The sequence below is a fragment of the Bubalus kerabau genome, chromosome 5 (genome assembly GCF_029407905.1).
Source record: "Bubalus kerabau isolate K-KA32 ecotype Philippines breed swamp buffalo chromosome 5, PCC_UOA_SB_1v2, whole genome shotgun sequence".
Lineage (NCBI taxonomy): Eukaryota > Metazoa > Chordata > Mammalia > Artiodactyla > Bovidae > Bubalus > Bubalus kerabau.
Window position 1 is genome coordinate 82,545,671 of NC_073628.1, and position 15,364 is coordinate 82,561,034.

The 15,364-nt window shown below is 37.1% G+C and overlaps 1 protein-coding gene across 10 annotated transcripts in view; it reads right to left on the bottom strand.

Annotated features, from left to right (window-relative positions):
• The window catches only part of ENAH (ENAH actin regulator), a 159,971-nt gene that overhangs the window by 13,922 nt on the left and 130,685 nt on the right, over positions 1-15,364 (bottom strand). For 5 of the 10 annotated variants that reach the window (XM_055581999.1, XM_055581996.1, XM_055581997.1 and 2 more), the window contains 7 exons: positions 11,284-11,588; positions 9,310-9,420; positions 7,059-7,363; positions 5,948-6,093; positions 5,733-5,790; positions 4,034-4,082; positions 1,447-1,513 (listed from right to left, as the gene is read on the bottom strand). In XM_055581999.1, the coding sequence (XP_055437974.1) occupies positions 1,447-1,513; positions 4,034-4,082; positions 5,733-5,790; positions 5,948-6,093; positions 7,059-7,363; positions 9,310-9,420; positions 11,284-11,588 (1,041 nt within the window). Of the gene's footprint in view, positions 1-1,446; positions 1,514-4,033; positions 4,083-5,732; positions 5,791-5,947; positions 6,094-7,058; positions 7,364-9,309; positions 10,111-11,283; positions 11,589-15,364 lie in introns of all 10 variants that reach the window. The other 5 variants (XM_055582002.1, XM_055582001.1, XM_055581998.1 and 2 more) reach the window with 2 other exon arrangements.

The window sequence follows — 15,364 nt, forward strand, 5'->3', positions numbered from 1 at the left end:
GGAGAAGTTTTTCCATGTCCCGTCTACGATAGAGCTTTTGCCATGAATTTCAGTTTAGCTTTAGGCAAGCTCACTATGGAATCCCTACCTATGAGGCAGGGGTGAAAGTAGTGACAAAGAGAAGGCATTCCTCCCCGTTACAATTTGAAACCTCAAAGGACACGGCACATCACCGGTCTGTTCTGAAAGGCACAGTGCTTGATAAACTGGGTGTTGTACAGTGCTACTGAAGAAAATCTGTAACTACTACCAGAGATACATTAGAAGGCCACATCAATTAGGTATCTGGGAACGCAAATGCAGTTTTTCCACTCTGTTGAAGAAACATATTCACCAAAAGCAATTCCAGTCAAATATATTCATCTTTCAGTGACAGAGAAACTGAAAGCTTTTATATATTCAAAAAGGCCAAGTTTCTTTGTGAAATCTAATTAACTATTTCATCACCAAATATTTCCCACCAACAGAAAGAACCACACAAAAAAGCAATCCAAAGTTAGACTGAAGCTCATGTACAACAGACCTGTGACAATATAAGGTCTATTCTTGTATTTTTTTAAATTAGGCTTCTATAATTAGATGGTAAGTCTGCTTTTTTATGAGGCAAAAATAAGGCGAATAGCTCAGAAACAAAAGGCAAAAAAAATTTTTCAGTCTCAAGACACATACTTTTTTCTAGGAAAATTATGAGTCCTTTAAACTGTCTCATAAACCAAGAAAATGTTTCATCTATGTTTAAGACCTACAATATAAAGTTAGTTATGACAGTAAAGTATATCTGACTAAGGCATACTGAATTTGCTCGACTATGCAACACATAGCCGCTTGTAGAAACATGAATTAACTAGTGTTGTTCCTGGGCATTATCTTTCTTAACTCGACTATAATTAGAAGTTTCAACTGAAAAATAAATCTTTCTACTTTATAAATTCAAAATTTTAGGTTTTATTCTGTTCTCTCTTAAACACTATAGCCTTTTCTCTCCAGCTGCTTTTCAGTTTAAAGCGTTATGCTTCTTTCAAAAGCTCAATGTTATTGACAGTAATAATGATATTGAGGTTATACAGGAGAATATCCTGTTTCTTAAGACAAATGCTCAAGTATTAGGGCTGAAGCAGCATATATTTGCAAACTGCCTTCCAACTATTCAGAGAGAAAAAAGTGTGCATGTGTAGACAAGAGTTCAAGCCAATGTTGGCAAAATGTTAATAACTGGTGAATCTAGGTGATGGATACATACATGGAGGTTTGCTATATTCAATTTTTCTGTAGTTGTTTTGAATTTTTTTCAAAATGTAAGTACTGGGAGGAATAAAAGCTATCTAGAAATTTCAGACAACCTGGGTGATAATAATAAGCATATGGTAGAATACAGACCAATAAAAATGCAGATGTTAATTTCTTAGATACAACTGTAATATAAAACTTAGAAAAAAATTTGATTACCTGGAAATAACAGGTGACTTGCTGCCATTCATTGTATTTGTTCTTTCCCAAGGTTTTCTTATTGGTTCTTTAAAAATTAAAGAACTTAAGTTAGATATCCTATATGCTCCCAGAGTTAAGATTCTAATTTGTGTAACTGCAGATCCCAAAATGAAAAGAAATTACTAAGCAACTAAGTGTGACAACTTTCTCTATGAAGAACTTAGATTGTTAAATTTACAATACTGTAATTCTATACACCAGATGGTAAAAAGTTTCTCTAATAAAGATAGGATAATAAGAATAAGGGTAGGATAATTTTGATTAATTACAATGAAATTGTAGCGATTATTTTAAATTAATAAGGATAGCTTAAATTAGAATGGGAGAGTACGGACTATACACTCTTTTAAACTATTTTTAGTGCCAATGGTAAAACAAATAAAAAGAATCTTTAATGTGTTCATGTACTTCAACATTTAATCTAAATTCAAACAGCCCTCTTGGCAAAAAATTCAAGCAACTCAAAATGTATTTCAGAATTATCTCATTCTACTGTACTTCCTTGATTTTCAAACAACCAATTGTTAGGACTTAGCAGACAATTCCAGTTAAATAAAATTAGGTTTCTCTGAACTTTCAGTTGATTGTGTTTTGAAAAACGAAGTTCTAAACTGTTTTTGCTAACCTGGGCTGCCTCACTGATGCTGTCTCTGGCCTCACTAGATGACTAGATGAAATCCGGAGTGGAAGCCTCTCATGGAAGAACAAATCTGGGCCATGGGAGAATCAAGTCTAAGTTGTGCAGAATTTTAGCTTGAAAAACTGCTGAGTTCTACTGTGGCCCCTCAACTGGCCTATGGACATGCATATAGGCAAAACTCAACTCTCAACTCAAGCCTGAAGCACTGCTTATTTTCCAGATTTCTGCTGTCTTCAGTCATCTAGTGAAACAAAGTCATCATTCATCTTGCTTTACTCCTTGTCCATCAACCAGTCAATCATTGCTCCTTCTGTATTCTCACAGCTAACACACTCTCTCACTGACCACCACAGACTGAGCCAGTGGACGTCAGATAATCAGATGAGGATGTCCACGACAGAGAGAATCAGAAACACATCCAAGAGATACCTCCAGAGTAGGGGAAAAGAGGGGAATCCTGAAGGACAACTGGACAGGCAGTGGATGGTCATAAGAACACTGTCACTAAAGAAGAGACAGGCGAAGTGATGTCTCCTAGTCTCTTCCAGCTCCAACTCCCCATCTCTGCCCATGCCATACCCACTTCCTCTACTTCCAGCTAAGTGAAATACTCTTCAAGGCAAGGCAAAATGTCATTTTCTCCTACAAAGATGATCCAGGTGACTCCAAACTATACAATCTCCTTCTCCGTGATACATTTTTTAATATTCAACATGTGGTTATGAAACATTAACATTTCACTTGTGTGTGTGTCTCAGCATCCAAGCTGAATCATGAATTTCTTGTGCTTAGGGTGACTTCGTCTTTTGCTTCTTTTTGGCCTGGCAGGTGTCTGACATGTGGCAACTAGGGGAAAAAAACTGACTGCAACAAGCGAAGTAAAAAAGCCTCTAGACCTTTTGAATGAATCCTTAATTTTATAAAAATGGTACACATGTGCAAACACACACAAAAAAACACATGCAAAATCCATGCTTCAGTTTTCCATGTTTTAAATAAGGGGATATACATTAGATAAGGAGTCTGTACATAACCTTCAGGGAATTAGTGAATATTTCAAAATGATGATCAGTTTTGTATAAAAATATGATTTTTTCTTCCCTGGGAGAGGGCTCACAGCTCTTTTCAAATTCCAAAAAGTTCTCTGACTCTAAATTATAGCTAAGTCCTAAAATATCATTGGCTTAGTAACAGCATGTATACTGATTTGGGGAAGACAAAGGTAAAAATAAGTAAATCACAAACAAGAGAATTTTTAATGAAGGTAACATAAACTGATTTGAGTCCTATTCAGAGGAAAAATTATTCACATTTACAATATTAATTATAATACAGCAATCAGGCCACTACAGATCACTATTCAGTGAGAATGAGTAGTTGTTCTAGATATTTCTCTATAGTCAATTCCTATGGCTAACTCTAAATATTAATGCATCAAAATTATCAAACTTCATTCCAAATTAGGTAGGGAGAGAAACAGTATTTAGTCATTTAGTCAAACATGAAGAAATGGCATGTAAAATCCTCGCCTTTAAGAAACAATTATTAAAAGTATTTCTCTTTCATCTAGATAACATATTTTTCCTTGTTTAAATGAGTAACTTCAAGTGATTAACAATAATATACATAGAATGTGTAAAAATTATGATTTTCAGAGAAAGTCACATAAAAAACACTTTGGATTTTAATATTATCTCCCAAGGTCATCAAGAAATGAACAGCTGCTTCAGGGTCACAAAAGGTAGAGGAGAAAGTCAGTGCTTTCAAGTGTGAACCAAGAATTTTAACATTTTAGCAGCTAAGCAGTCACTTGATCTAAACATGGGAAAAGGGAGTTTTTTTAATTGAGAAGTACTAATATTTAGATAAAGTTCATAAAGATGAAAATGTATCCCCTGAACTTACCAGGTGTAGTTGTTGAAGAGGCCTTAGAAGTTACAGGCTCTGAGTCTTCCTAAACATACAGAAATACATATTAATAACATCATATCTTCTAGAAACCTGCTGTATACATTTGGTGCTTTATACCTTCGGCCATTTCCCACTTTTGCCTTCATCAGTCTCTTCTCTCTTTTACACTAAGTTTAGGCTTTTTTTTCTATCCTAGCAGCCCCACCTCCAAACTCCTCCCTCCCCCACTGCAGTTCCTCAGGGCTCCCTTCCTCGTGTGTTCTCATTGAGAACTGCACACTCAATGAGAACCACACCTGCCAATGTGCTGCTGAATGGAAGAGAGGGCACAGTTAATAACCACCAGTATCTGGTCAAATTCCTTCATTTTTAAATGCAAGGAAACTGAAACTCTCAGATATTTTAAAAACCTAGGGAAAAGTCCTTCACTCCTTTAATGGTAGGCTTAGGTACATAATGAAATATAAGTAGGAATTCCAGTACTATCCCCCTAACTACACACATTCAACCCATTTTACTAAGAATGTCATTTAAAATATATAAAAAATATATCAAAACCACTATGAGGTACCATTTCACACCAGTCAGAATGGCTGCAATCCAAAAGTCTACAAGTAATAAATGCTGGAGAGGGTGTGGAGAAAAGGGAACCCTCTTACACTGTTGGTGGGAATGCAAACTAGTACAGCCACTATGGAGAACAGTGTGGAGATTCCTTAAAAAACTGGAAATAGACATGCCTTATGATCCAGCAATCCCACTGCTGGGCATACACACTGAGAAAACCAGAAGGGAAAGAGACACGAGTACCCCAGTGTTCATCGCAGCACTGTTTATAATAGCCAGGACATGGAAGCAACCTAGATGTCCATCAGTAGATGAATGGATAAGAAAGCTGTGGTACATATACACAATGGAGTATTATTCAGCCATTAAAAAGAATACATTTGAATCAGTTCTAATGAGGTGGATGAAACTGGAGCCTATTATACAGAGTGAAGTAAGCCAGAAAGAAAAACACCAATACAGTATACTAACGCATATATATGGAATTTAGAAAGATGGTAACAATAACCCTGTGTACGAGACAGCAAAAGAGACACTGATGTATAGAACAGTCTTATGGACTCTGTGGGAGAGGGAGAGGGTGGGAAGATTTGGGAGAATGGCATTGAAACATGTAAAATATCATGTATGAAATGAGTTGCCGCCAGGTTCGATGCACGATACTGGATGCTTGGGGCTGGTACACTGGGACGACCCAGAGGGATGGAATGGGGAGGGAGGAGGGAGGAGGGTTCAGGATGGGGAACACATGTAAACCTGTGGCGGATTCATTTTGATATTTGGCAAATCTAATACAGTTATGTAAAGTTTAAAAATAAAATAAAATTAAAAAAAAAAAAAAAAGTGATGCCATTTTTAATATCTGAAGAGTTAAAAATAAACATTGTTAGTTAAAATTAATTAAATTCAAACTAATCTTTGACATGAGCTATACTTAAATCTCACATTTTCAGGTGCAGCAGACTATTTTGATTTTTATTTATTTTTTGCTCACACCACTCGGTAAGTGGGATCTTTGTTCTCAGACCAGGGATCAACCCGTATCCCTTGCAGTGGAAGCATGGTGTCTTAGCCACTGGACTGCCAGGGAAGTCCTCGTGAACTAGACTCTTTTTTATTAACTTACATTTTTGTCCTCTTTTTGTTCTGTTTCTATCGTTGATCCCTTTTCAGCAATTCTTCTCCTAGGAAAAAAGTACGTCAGGTAAAAAATTAAAACAAATCATGTAACAGTTTAAAACTATACCAAAAAGGAAGGCCTGCATCTAGTTAAATTATACTTAGAATAAAATTAACACAATTCTTTCAATCCTGGACACACCCACATAATTTCTCACTCACCTCCTGGCCAGCAGGGCACTCATTTCTTCCATTAAACCACTACCCCCTAAAGGAAGGGGTCCATTTCCACGACCTGTATCTGTTTTAGATGAGGCCGAATTCACACCAGTGGTGTTCCCTCCGCTTGGGAAAGAGGCATCTTCCATCTTAATGAGAATATAAACACATAATAAACTCCTATGTGGGGCAATCCTAATATATCAATCTTTTATTAATATATTACATTCAAAACAGAAGGATATATCCTTTTTTTACTGACATTAATAAAAACATATAGGTATTATCTTTAAAACAATAAAAATATCGTCAATAAAAACATCTAGGTATTATTTTTAAACCTTAAGAACCAATGGAGTAATTTTATGTATCAGGGAAGTTTTATCAAAGCTAACATCACCAATAATGGCATAACATGCTATCACATGTCTCCTTGTATAAGGCATTGAAAAGGGTGTATTACGTTGGTTGTAAAAATTGCAAAACCTGTCCCCCAAAATGCATAACCTCCATCAAATCTTAGGGAAATATCAGATCTACAAAATACTTATATTATTGTCTTCAAAAATGTCAGTATCATGAAAGAGGAAAATGAGGAATTATTGCATTTTAAAGTAAATTAAAGAGATATCACAACAAAATGTAACAGGAGTGGCCCTGAAATAGAAAAAAATTGCCATAAAAGACATCATTGGACAACAGGTGAAATTTTAATAGGTTTGTAGATTATGTAGTATTGTATCAATTAAATTTCCTAATTTTGATAATTATACTGTGGTCATGTGGGTGAATGTTCTTCTTACAAAATACACACTTCAGTATTTAGGGAAATAGGAGCATGGTGTCTCTGATTTATCCTCAATTCAGACAGAGTGTGTGAGTTTATACAGAAGAAAACATATACAAAGAATAAATATGGTAAAACGTTTAGTGGTCAATACGAGTAACGAATTTACAGAAATTCTACACTATTCTTGCAACTTTTCTTAAGTTATTTCAAATTTTTTAGTCAATGAAGTTAATAACACAGGGTTCATACAATAATTCAATTTTTAGATGCTGAGACAGAATGAGACACACATAAGAAATATAATGAATTAGGAAATCCATTTACCCGTGACACTTTCCTAAGTTTTGCTCCAGCAATTGCAGCTGCAAGTCCAGTTAAAGGGCGATTGTCTTCAGACATGGATCCCGAAAAAAATCCAGATGCAGGGAGGGGAGGAGCAGGAGGTGGAGGAGGAGGAGGGGGTACTTGATTGGGAAGAGGTGGTGGAGGAGGCGGGGGCGGAGGCCCTGAGGATGGGAGTGGAGGGGGTGGAGGGGGTCCTGGGGGAGGAGGGAGTATGGCTGGTGCCTGGGCAGGACCTGGCGGGAGTGGAGGAGGGGGTGGAGGTGCAGGTGGTCCCAAGACAATGCCTGAGAGGAAGAAATGTTAAGACCGTTAATGATAGAGCCATGTTACACTATCTCAGGAGGAAAGGCATGTAGAGTAACATGCTAAATTAAACATTTATCACAAATTTATGAGCTCAATTTACGTAACAGCTAAAATCCAAGTCAGTATTAAAAAGATACTACAAAAAAAATTTCTTAAAAAATGCTAAAATTTAAAGCCAAATCTTAAGCTAACTAATTAAACGTAGAGTTTTAGTAACAGAACTTCTAAACAGATCGTCTAATTAGGTTTTTTTTGGTTCATGGGGATTTGGTAAATAAAATAAATGCTTATAAAGGTCGGGATGGAGGTAGCATCACTGGAAAGAGAAATACACGTATAGGTCGGCTGTTAGTGTTATTTAAAATAACAGACCCAAAATAATCTGGATAAACCTTTGGAGTTGAGATAATAAATCCTACACTAATGAAACATGTAATTTACTTGCTTTCCAAAATGGCTGAATTGAGACCATGAAAGAAGGGCAGGTCCCAGGCTCCAGCATCTCAAAAATACTCCATACTTAAATACAGTGTATCAAGAGAGTTGAGAATTACCGAAGTAAAGGAATCTTTACTTTATTAAAACAACCAGGAGACACAGAACTTGTACAGAGTTTTAGCCTAGAAGACGGGGGTGGGAGAATGTCCAGGTCTTGTAAAATCACAAAGTAGTGGACCAGAACAAAATCAGGAAACTGACCCTGTAGGTCCTTCCCCTTCCTTGAAGGCTTAAAGGGCTGTTTTAGGACAAATAAAATGCTATTTGCGTATTGAGTGGTTGAGTTTTTCAAAAGTGCTAACTTTGAACAGTGACACAAGCTGAAACGACAAACTCCTGGAAGAAAAACAGTGATGGGCTGTCAATCTTCCAACAGAACTCTGAGGATACAGGAGGTGGGCTGTCTGACCTTGTCAAACTCGGCCTCTTTTGTCCAGCACTACTTTCACAGTGATACTGAACTGCATCTACTAGAATTGTGATGCAATGTTTAAGCAAAATTCAGCAAGTCAACATGAAAAATATATATATGGAGATAACAAGACCCCTTAGAACAAAGATTTTTTTTAAGATGTGCTTAAATCCAGACTATAAAACTGCTTCTTTGTAAGTACAAATTTGTCATATTCCTTCCTAAATTTCTCACTAAATCCTATTTTAAAAAGGGAGTGGTTGCTAGGAATCTTTTTATTTACTTACAGAACCAGGTCCTTCTCTACTTAGGAATAATCCACACCTAGAAGATCATAACCCCCTTCCCTGTCACGGAGACAGCAAAGTTCGAGCATGGGGAGTAGGGGGATGACTGCAGAGGATGCTACCACCTCCCAGCTATCCCTATAGGCTGCTACGTCTTACAATCTGGACCATGGAATCCTTTGGGGCATACATCATGACTGCCCTCTCCCCACTCTGTGCAAAGTTGGGATGCTCCCCTGGTTTAGGGTGGCAGCCACCCCTGGAAGTCTGATACAAGAAGCCCAATGCATACAGGAGGGGCCAAAAAGAAAGAGGGTCCAAGATAAGAACTGTCCTAGAGGAGACTCCTGGATGACACAGATCTAATGACTACAGTTGGGCACTAAACATAATTTCTCTATTTCCCAGAAATTAAAGGAAGATACGTTTGATTATATATTTATTGTGTGGATTAATATGTCTAGTAATGTTTTCCCAGTGATTATTCAGAGAAATGTATCGAGACCCTGAAACATGGAAGAACACCTCCAACACTGCATAAGAATCCACATCTAGCTCAATAGGGAAATTCCTCCTACTGATCCTCCAAATGCAGTCAATTCAACAAAAAGAAACCCACCTTCAACTTTTTCAAAACCATCCTCCCCATTCTTCTAGGGAAGTGAAGCTGTCTGGGGTGGAACATTTTCAAGGGCTTAGCGGTTAGTCGCGATAAGGGAAGCCTTACCCTGCTGGGCTGGAGTCTCGGTCGGCTGAGAGGCTGCCTGCAAGCCTGGCTCAGGAGCAGAGGAGTCTCCCAGCACAGAGTTTAGAGGAGTCTCCACAGAGGCAGGGGCAGCTGCAGAGGGAGAAGGGAGAACACTAGGCTTGGATGAGGGAGTTGAGGCAAGAGGGGTGCTCGGAGGTGGAGGAGGAGAAGCTTGCGATCCACAGTGTGAGAGTGGTGCGAGGGAAGGCAGTGGCGGCGGCGGCGGCGGCACTGCTGGCCCTGAGGTAGGCGGCGGAGACACGGGGTGCGGGACCGAGTCGAGCAGCCCGCTGGGCGCTGTTGGTGAGGGGGGCATCGGGGGCACAGGAGAAGAAACACAGACGGGGAGGACAGGCCTTGGACCCGTGGCTTTGCCTGGGGGGCTGCTAATCATTACTGGGGGAGACGGAGGGAGGGGTGAAAAATTGGAAGTAGGCCAGGCACAGGGCTTCGTAGCTGGAGGCTGAGGAGAGGGTGTGTTCACAGGAGAAGAAGGTCGAGAGTTTTTGTTCAGAGGACGAGGAACTGTAGCATAGTGGGGAAGAACGGGGTGGAAGGCTGAACCTAGAGATGTCGCAAAACGTGTCGCGGAGTGTCGAAGTGGTGGTGTAGGGGGTGTGGAAGTAGGTGGCAAAGCGGTCACTACAGCGTATTCAGGAGTGGCCTCTGACACTGGAGCTGAGATGACTTTAGCGTATGATGGAGGAGGTGCTGAAGGAGGCTGGCAACTGGCATACTCAGGAAGTGGAGCACTATACAGGGAGCTGTCGGAGGATGGAGCTGGACAGAGGTAGAAAGCAGCGGCGAAAGACAGGATAAAAAAGGAGAGAGAAAAAGGGAGCTAGTAAAGCCACAAAACCAGCATTCAGACAAAATGTATAAATGTAGACTACAGTTAGTTCCAGAGAATTAAAGCACATGTGCAAATACCTGACTTCACTCAAGAACGTTTTAACGTATAAATAAATTTTGAGATCCAAAAGACGGTATGTTTTCTTTAAATCAAGTAACAGATCAGTAAATTAAACTGATTAGCTTATTCTTGCAGCAAAAAAATACAGTCGTCTTAACCTTCATTATTTTATCCACTAAAAGGACAGTAACATTACATGAATAAGATCACAAAGAAGAATAAGTTGCTTTTTAAAAATAATAGAGAAACTAGCAAAAAAGTTCATCAGTAAGGACTAGAAGCCCCCAAATTCAATGATCATTTGTGGAAAAGTTATGTTGACTATAATCCCAGAAAATAACTAGGCAATCAAAACAAATGAATTAACTCAACAAACCAATCAATATTTAATCAACCCACACTGAGACTTTAGATATAGATCATAAGGAATAGAAAAATTGTTAAATCCTATAATAAATGTTAATTTTAATGAATGTCAAAATACCTCAAATTTTTAGTCATATCTTTACCCTTATGTCCTTCAATAAAATTCCATCATATTTAGTAATTTTCACTAATTTTTCACAATATTAAAATACGTTTACATTACTAGTCAGCTTTAGAGACGGTATTTTTTAACTTGCTGTTTTTAATTCCTCCTTCAAAAACTTGAGAACACAATCCAGCAAATTTCTGGAAAGCTACAGTACTCAAGAAAATTGAAGCAACCTCAAAAGGGAAATATATTCCAAATTCATCTAACACAAAAAATTTCCCATGAAAATAATTTACACTTTATAGCCAATTTATAGGCACTTAGAAGAATTAGAATGCCAGGATAAAATTTTCCAAGAGCTTTAAGTCTCCAAGCAATAAAAGCAACACAGAAAGAAATTTAAAAAAAAGATAAAGTAGCAATCGCCACATATTTTTTCTAATTTCGAATCGTACTGCTTAATCCCAAGAATCTCAAATGCTAAATATTCTTCCTAATTTATGACTCCACCAAACACCACCAAGCTCAGACATCAGGAACACAGAACAGTCTGTAAACTTCTTACCGGCATTTGATATTCTCCGCTCTCGCTCCCACTCCAGCTGCTCCCTCTCTAGTTGCTCCTGCCGCTCTCGTTCCTGCCTTTCCCGGTCCAGTCTCTCCAGCCTCTCCCGCTCTTGTCTCTCCCGCTCCAAGCGATCCTGACGTTCCCGTTCTTGTCTCTCTCTCTCCAGCTGCTCCTGTTCCAGCCGCTCCCTCTCCAGCCTTTCCCTTTCTAACCTCTCCCTCTCCATTCTCTCCCTTTCCATTCTTTCTCTCTCCAGCCTTTCCCGCTCCAGCTCCTTTTGTCGTTGCTGCTCTTGCAGTTGCCTGAAATTAAGCAAGTAAACAGTAGGCAATTATGGCTACTCACAAAGAAAATCCCTTTCTTTTCACAATGAACCCACAAGAACCTTATTTCTGATTTAAATACAAAGCAGTGTAGACCATGCAATCAACATCTCTCTTTCCACGTGAAGAAGGACTATATTCAGTAGAGACAGCTTATGTTACATACAAATGAAAAAAATTTCTCTTATTAGGATCATTTTCACTGCTTCAGCACATTAAACTAATATCACATTTTATCCTGCACTTTTCCTGAATAAAGTGGTCCAAAGAAACGAATAACTGAACATACCACTTTAATGACCAAGACATCCAAGGTCAGTATAATTAACATTTTGACATTCATGCTTCCAGACTTTTCCTCATGTAAAAAATACATGAGGAATATAAACCAAAAACCAAACAAAACAGAGTATTTCTCTACTACTCTGAAGTCTGTTTTCCTCTCTCCCACTTGATATATTGTAAAAGGTATTTGACGCACTAAGTAAAGCTTTGCGCCTTTACTTTTCATGCCCGTGTAGTGTTCCACTGTCCAGTTGTTCAGTTTGAGCAGTCTCCTATGGTACAATATATTAGCCTAATACTATTACTAATATGGCAATAAACATTTATCCTCATGTATCTTTGAACCATTTTCTAACTGCTTCTTAAGCACCACCATCCACACAGATTTGCTAGATGAAAATATATAAATATCGAGATTTTTGATATACAGTTCCAAAGTGTCTTCAGCAACAGTGGTGCCGATTAACACTCGCCAGCAGTCCCACAGTATATGAGAATATCCACTTTTCTTTCCTTTCACTATCATTGTTTTTAATCTCTGCTAATATGATTGATATCATGTAACAATTTTCACTTAATTACTTCTGATGTTAAATATTTTACAATTTGTTTACTGATTTTTATATTAGTATTGACTGCATATGTTCTTTGATCAGCTTTCTCTTTGGGAGGGTTAATACTCCATATTTCTTTGAAAGGTTCTTTTCTATATTAAAGGTCACAATGCTTTGTCACACACTGGTCATAGGTATTAACTTTTATTATGGCTTTATGTCTTTGATTTTAAAAGTGTTATTTTATAATATGGCTTTTAATTTTATATAGAAAATCGAGTAATATTATTCCTTTATGTAACCTGCTTTCGATACCCTTCTTAGCAGCCTTGTCCCACAAAAAGATTATATAGTTGCTAACACTTTCTTTTTATACTTTTATTTTTTACAATAAAAGCCTTTAGTTCATATGAAATTCGTCTTGGGCTTAACATGTGAAGAAGTGACCTATATCACAGCACCTATTATTGAATAGTTTATAGCCCTGATTTAAGATGTCACCTTTACATGTGCTGACTGTTACTGAACTTCCAGAATGTTCTGGAGCATGGATCTGCTTGTCTGGCAAGGCACGAATATCTTGATGCTTTGATACCCAAAGTATACTTTAGTATTTACTAGGATGCAGCCATTCTTATTACTCTTCTTTTTGAGTTTTTCTAGATGATTCTCAGATATTTAACTCTTTCTAGGTAAATTTTAGAATCACTTTGTTTAATTTACCCTTTCTGCCAACACCTATGCTTTCAATCCTATCAATGTTTCATTAAATTAGAAAAAGTCCCATTTTTATCTCCTTATCTAAGGAAGTATAGACTGTCTCAGTATTTATATTCAATTCGACTAAAAATCTCAATTCTAGGACCTCAAATGATGACTATAAAAATATCTGCAATTATACTAAAATCTGCAGAAGCCTCCTGCGTGTGGCTCTAAAATAGTTTGTTTTTACCTTCCATACATAATATAACAGAGCAAGAAGATGTCTCCAAGTATCCAGCTCAACTTAAACAATTAAACTGTTATAAAAATTAACGTGCCGTAAGATTTAAAATAAAAGGTTATATTCATCTTACACATAAAATATTTTAAAGCACTGGCAGGATGATGAAATGAGATAGTATCGTGAAAGCTCTTTAATAAGTACCTGGAGCATAAGAACACTAAGTAAATGTGAGCTATAGTAATAATTATTTGGAAATTTCAAATTGAGACTTTCCCTGGACTGACTGATAAGCTGACTGGGTTCTGGGAGTGCTACATGACAGAAATGTGTATGCTGTCTTTTGTTCCTCCCAGTAGTATCAATAAACCAATAAAATCTTTCCATAAATCTCTATCTTTCATGCTTCTTTAATTGATTATTAAACAAAAAGAAAAGTCCAAGCCCTCTCCTATTAGCACAAAAACACAGAGCTTCTTTCTGGACAGATCATCATACTCAGTAAATCCAAGAGAAAAACCGAAGACACCTATGGTAGTCCTGCTTATGAGAAATAGCTGCTTAAAAATACTGACAATAAAATCTGATTTTTAGGGTACATTACTGACTTCATTCTACTATTTGATAAAATACTAGCTGCCAAAGTTTCTGAGGGATAATGATATCACTGTAGGGATGAGGGCAAGAAATAAGGTGTATTCAGAAGAATGTTTTTAATAATAAGACAAAATTATTATTTTTGAATAACTGGCATCTAATGAATAAATGCAGGTAGGGCTTATATTGCATTTGAAATACATAACACTCATCAAAAAATAAGAGCATATTAAATACAATACTCTAAACAACCTACTGGGTCGTGAAGACAAAAGATATACCCATATTATTCTAATTAGAATATATTTGAAAATAGAAGCTAGGGGAAAGTATTTAACTTTTAATGTAGCTGTACTAAGATCTATGATTAAAATATTCAATTTATTAGGCTCTGTTATGATCCTGTGCTACCTCTTTCATTTTATTCTATCAAAATAATACAAGCACATAGTTTTTAAAGTCTGTAAGAAAAAAACAGCAGTTCATGGCTCCAACCCTCCCATCTCAGTTTCCAACATATCAGAGATAATTACTGTCAACTCTTTTGGCTGTTTCTTTAGATATGTCAGTTCTTTTCATTATTTTAATTTTATAAAATATGTCAACTGACATAAGATATCTCTTAACTTCCTCACCACACACAGGCTTTTCTCAATATAGTCATGGGGAAATACTGATTTTTGGTTATATCAATATTCATTCAGAGTTTACATTATTAATATGATAATGTAAACGCTGTTCACAGCTGAACCACATAGTACTCTAAGACTACATTTCATTTCTCATCCAAATTCTTGGTTTTTTTTTTTAACCCCCCAGTTAATGGCTGCTTCTCTAGACCACTTATAACACAAAAAATAAGCTTAAAGCACAGGCAGAAGGCCAGGTATGGGTAAAGTGAATCTGAAAGAATTATTAAATAATGGCATTACCAACCAATGTATCCTGACTTAAAATAACAGTTGCACATGTCATAATACCTGGGTTTTCAGGCTATGAAAGAAAAGGAATATACTGATGTAAGAAAAGAGCACAAGGCCAGAAAGATCATCCAAGTTCACTGACAGAAGACTAAGTAGGCGGTTCCTACAGCGGCAGGAGATTCTGTTATTTATATTTTTGATTTGAAAGGAAGAAAGATGCAAGAAAGAAAAAGTGTTTGAAGTCTCTAATTTTTAGCCTGCTCACTGAAAAGAAACACATCTAAACATATTTTCCCAAGTTGTGTGTCTAAATCTCAGGCTTACAAATCCATAGTGGAATGAATAATTCCCACCTAAATTGGATGGTATAAATAAATCTACTGACTTTCATGTTTTGACTTCTAAAGCAAGACATTTGTATATCTTTTTAGGGGGACAGTTTCCAAATTTATA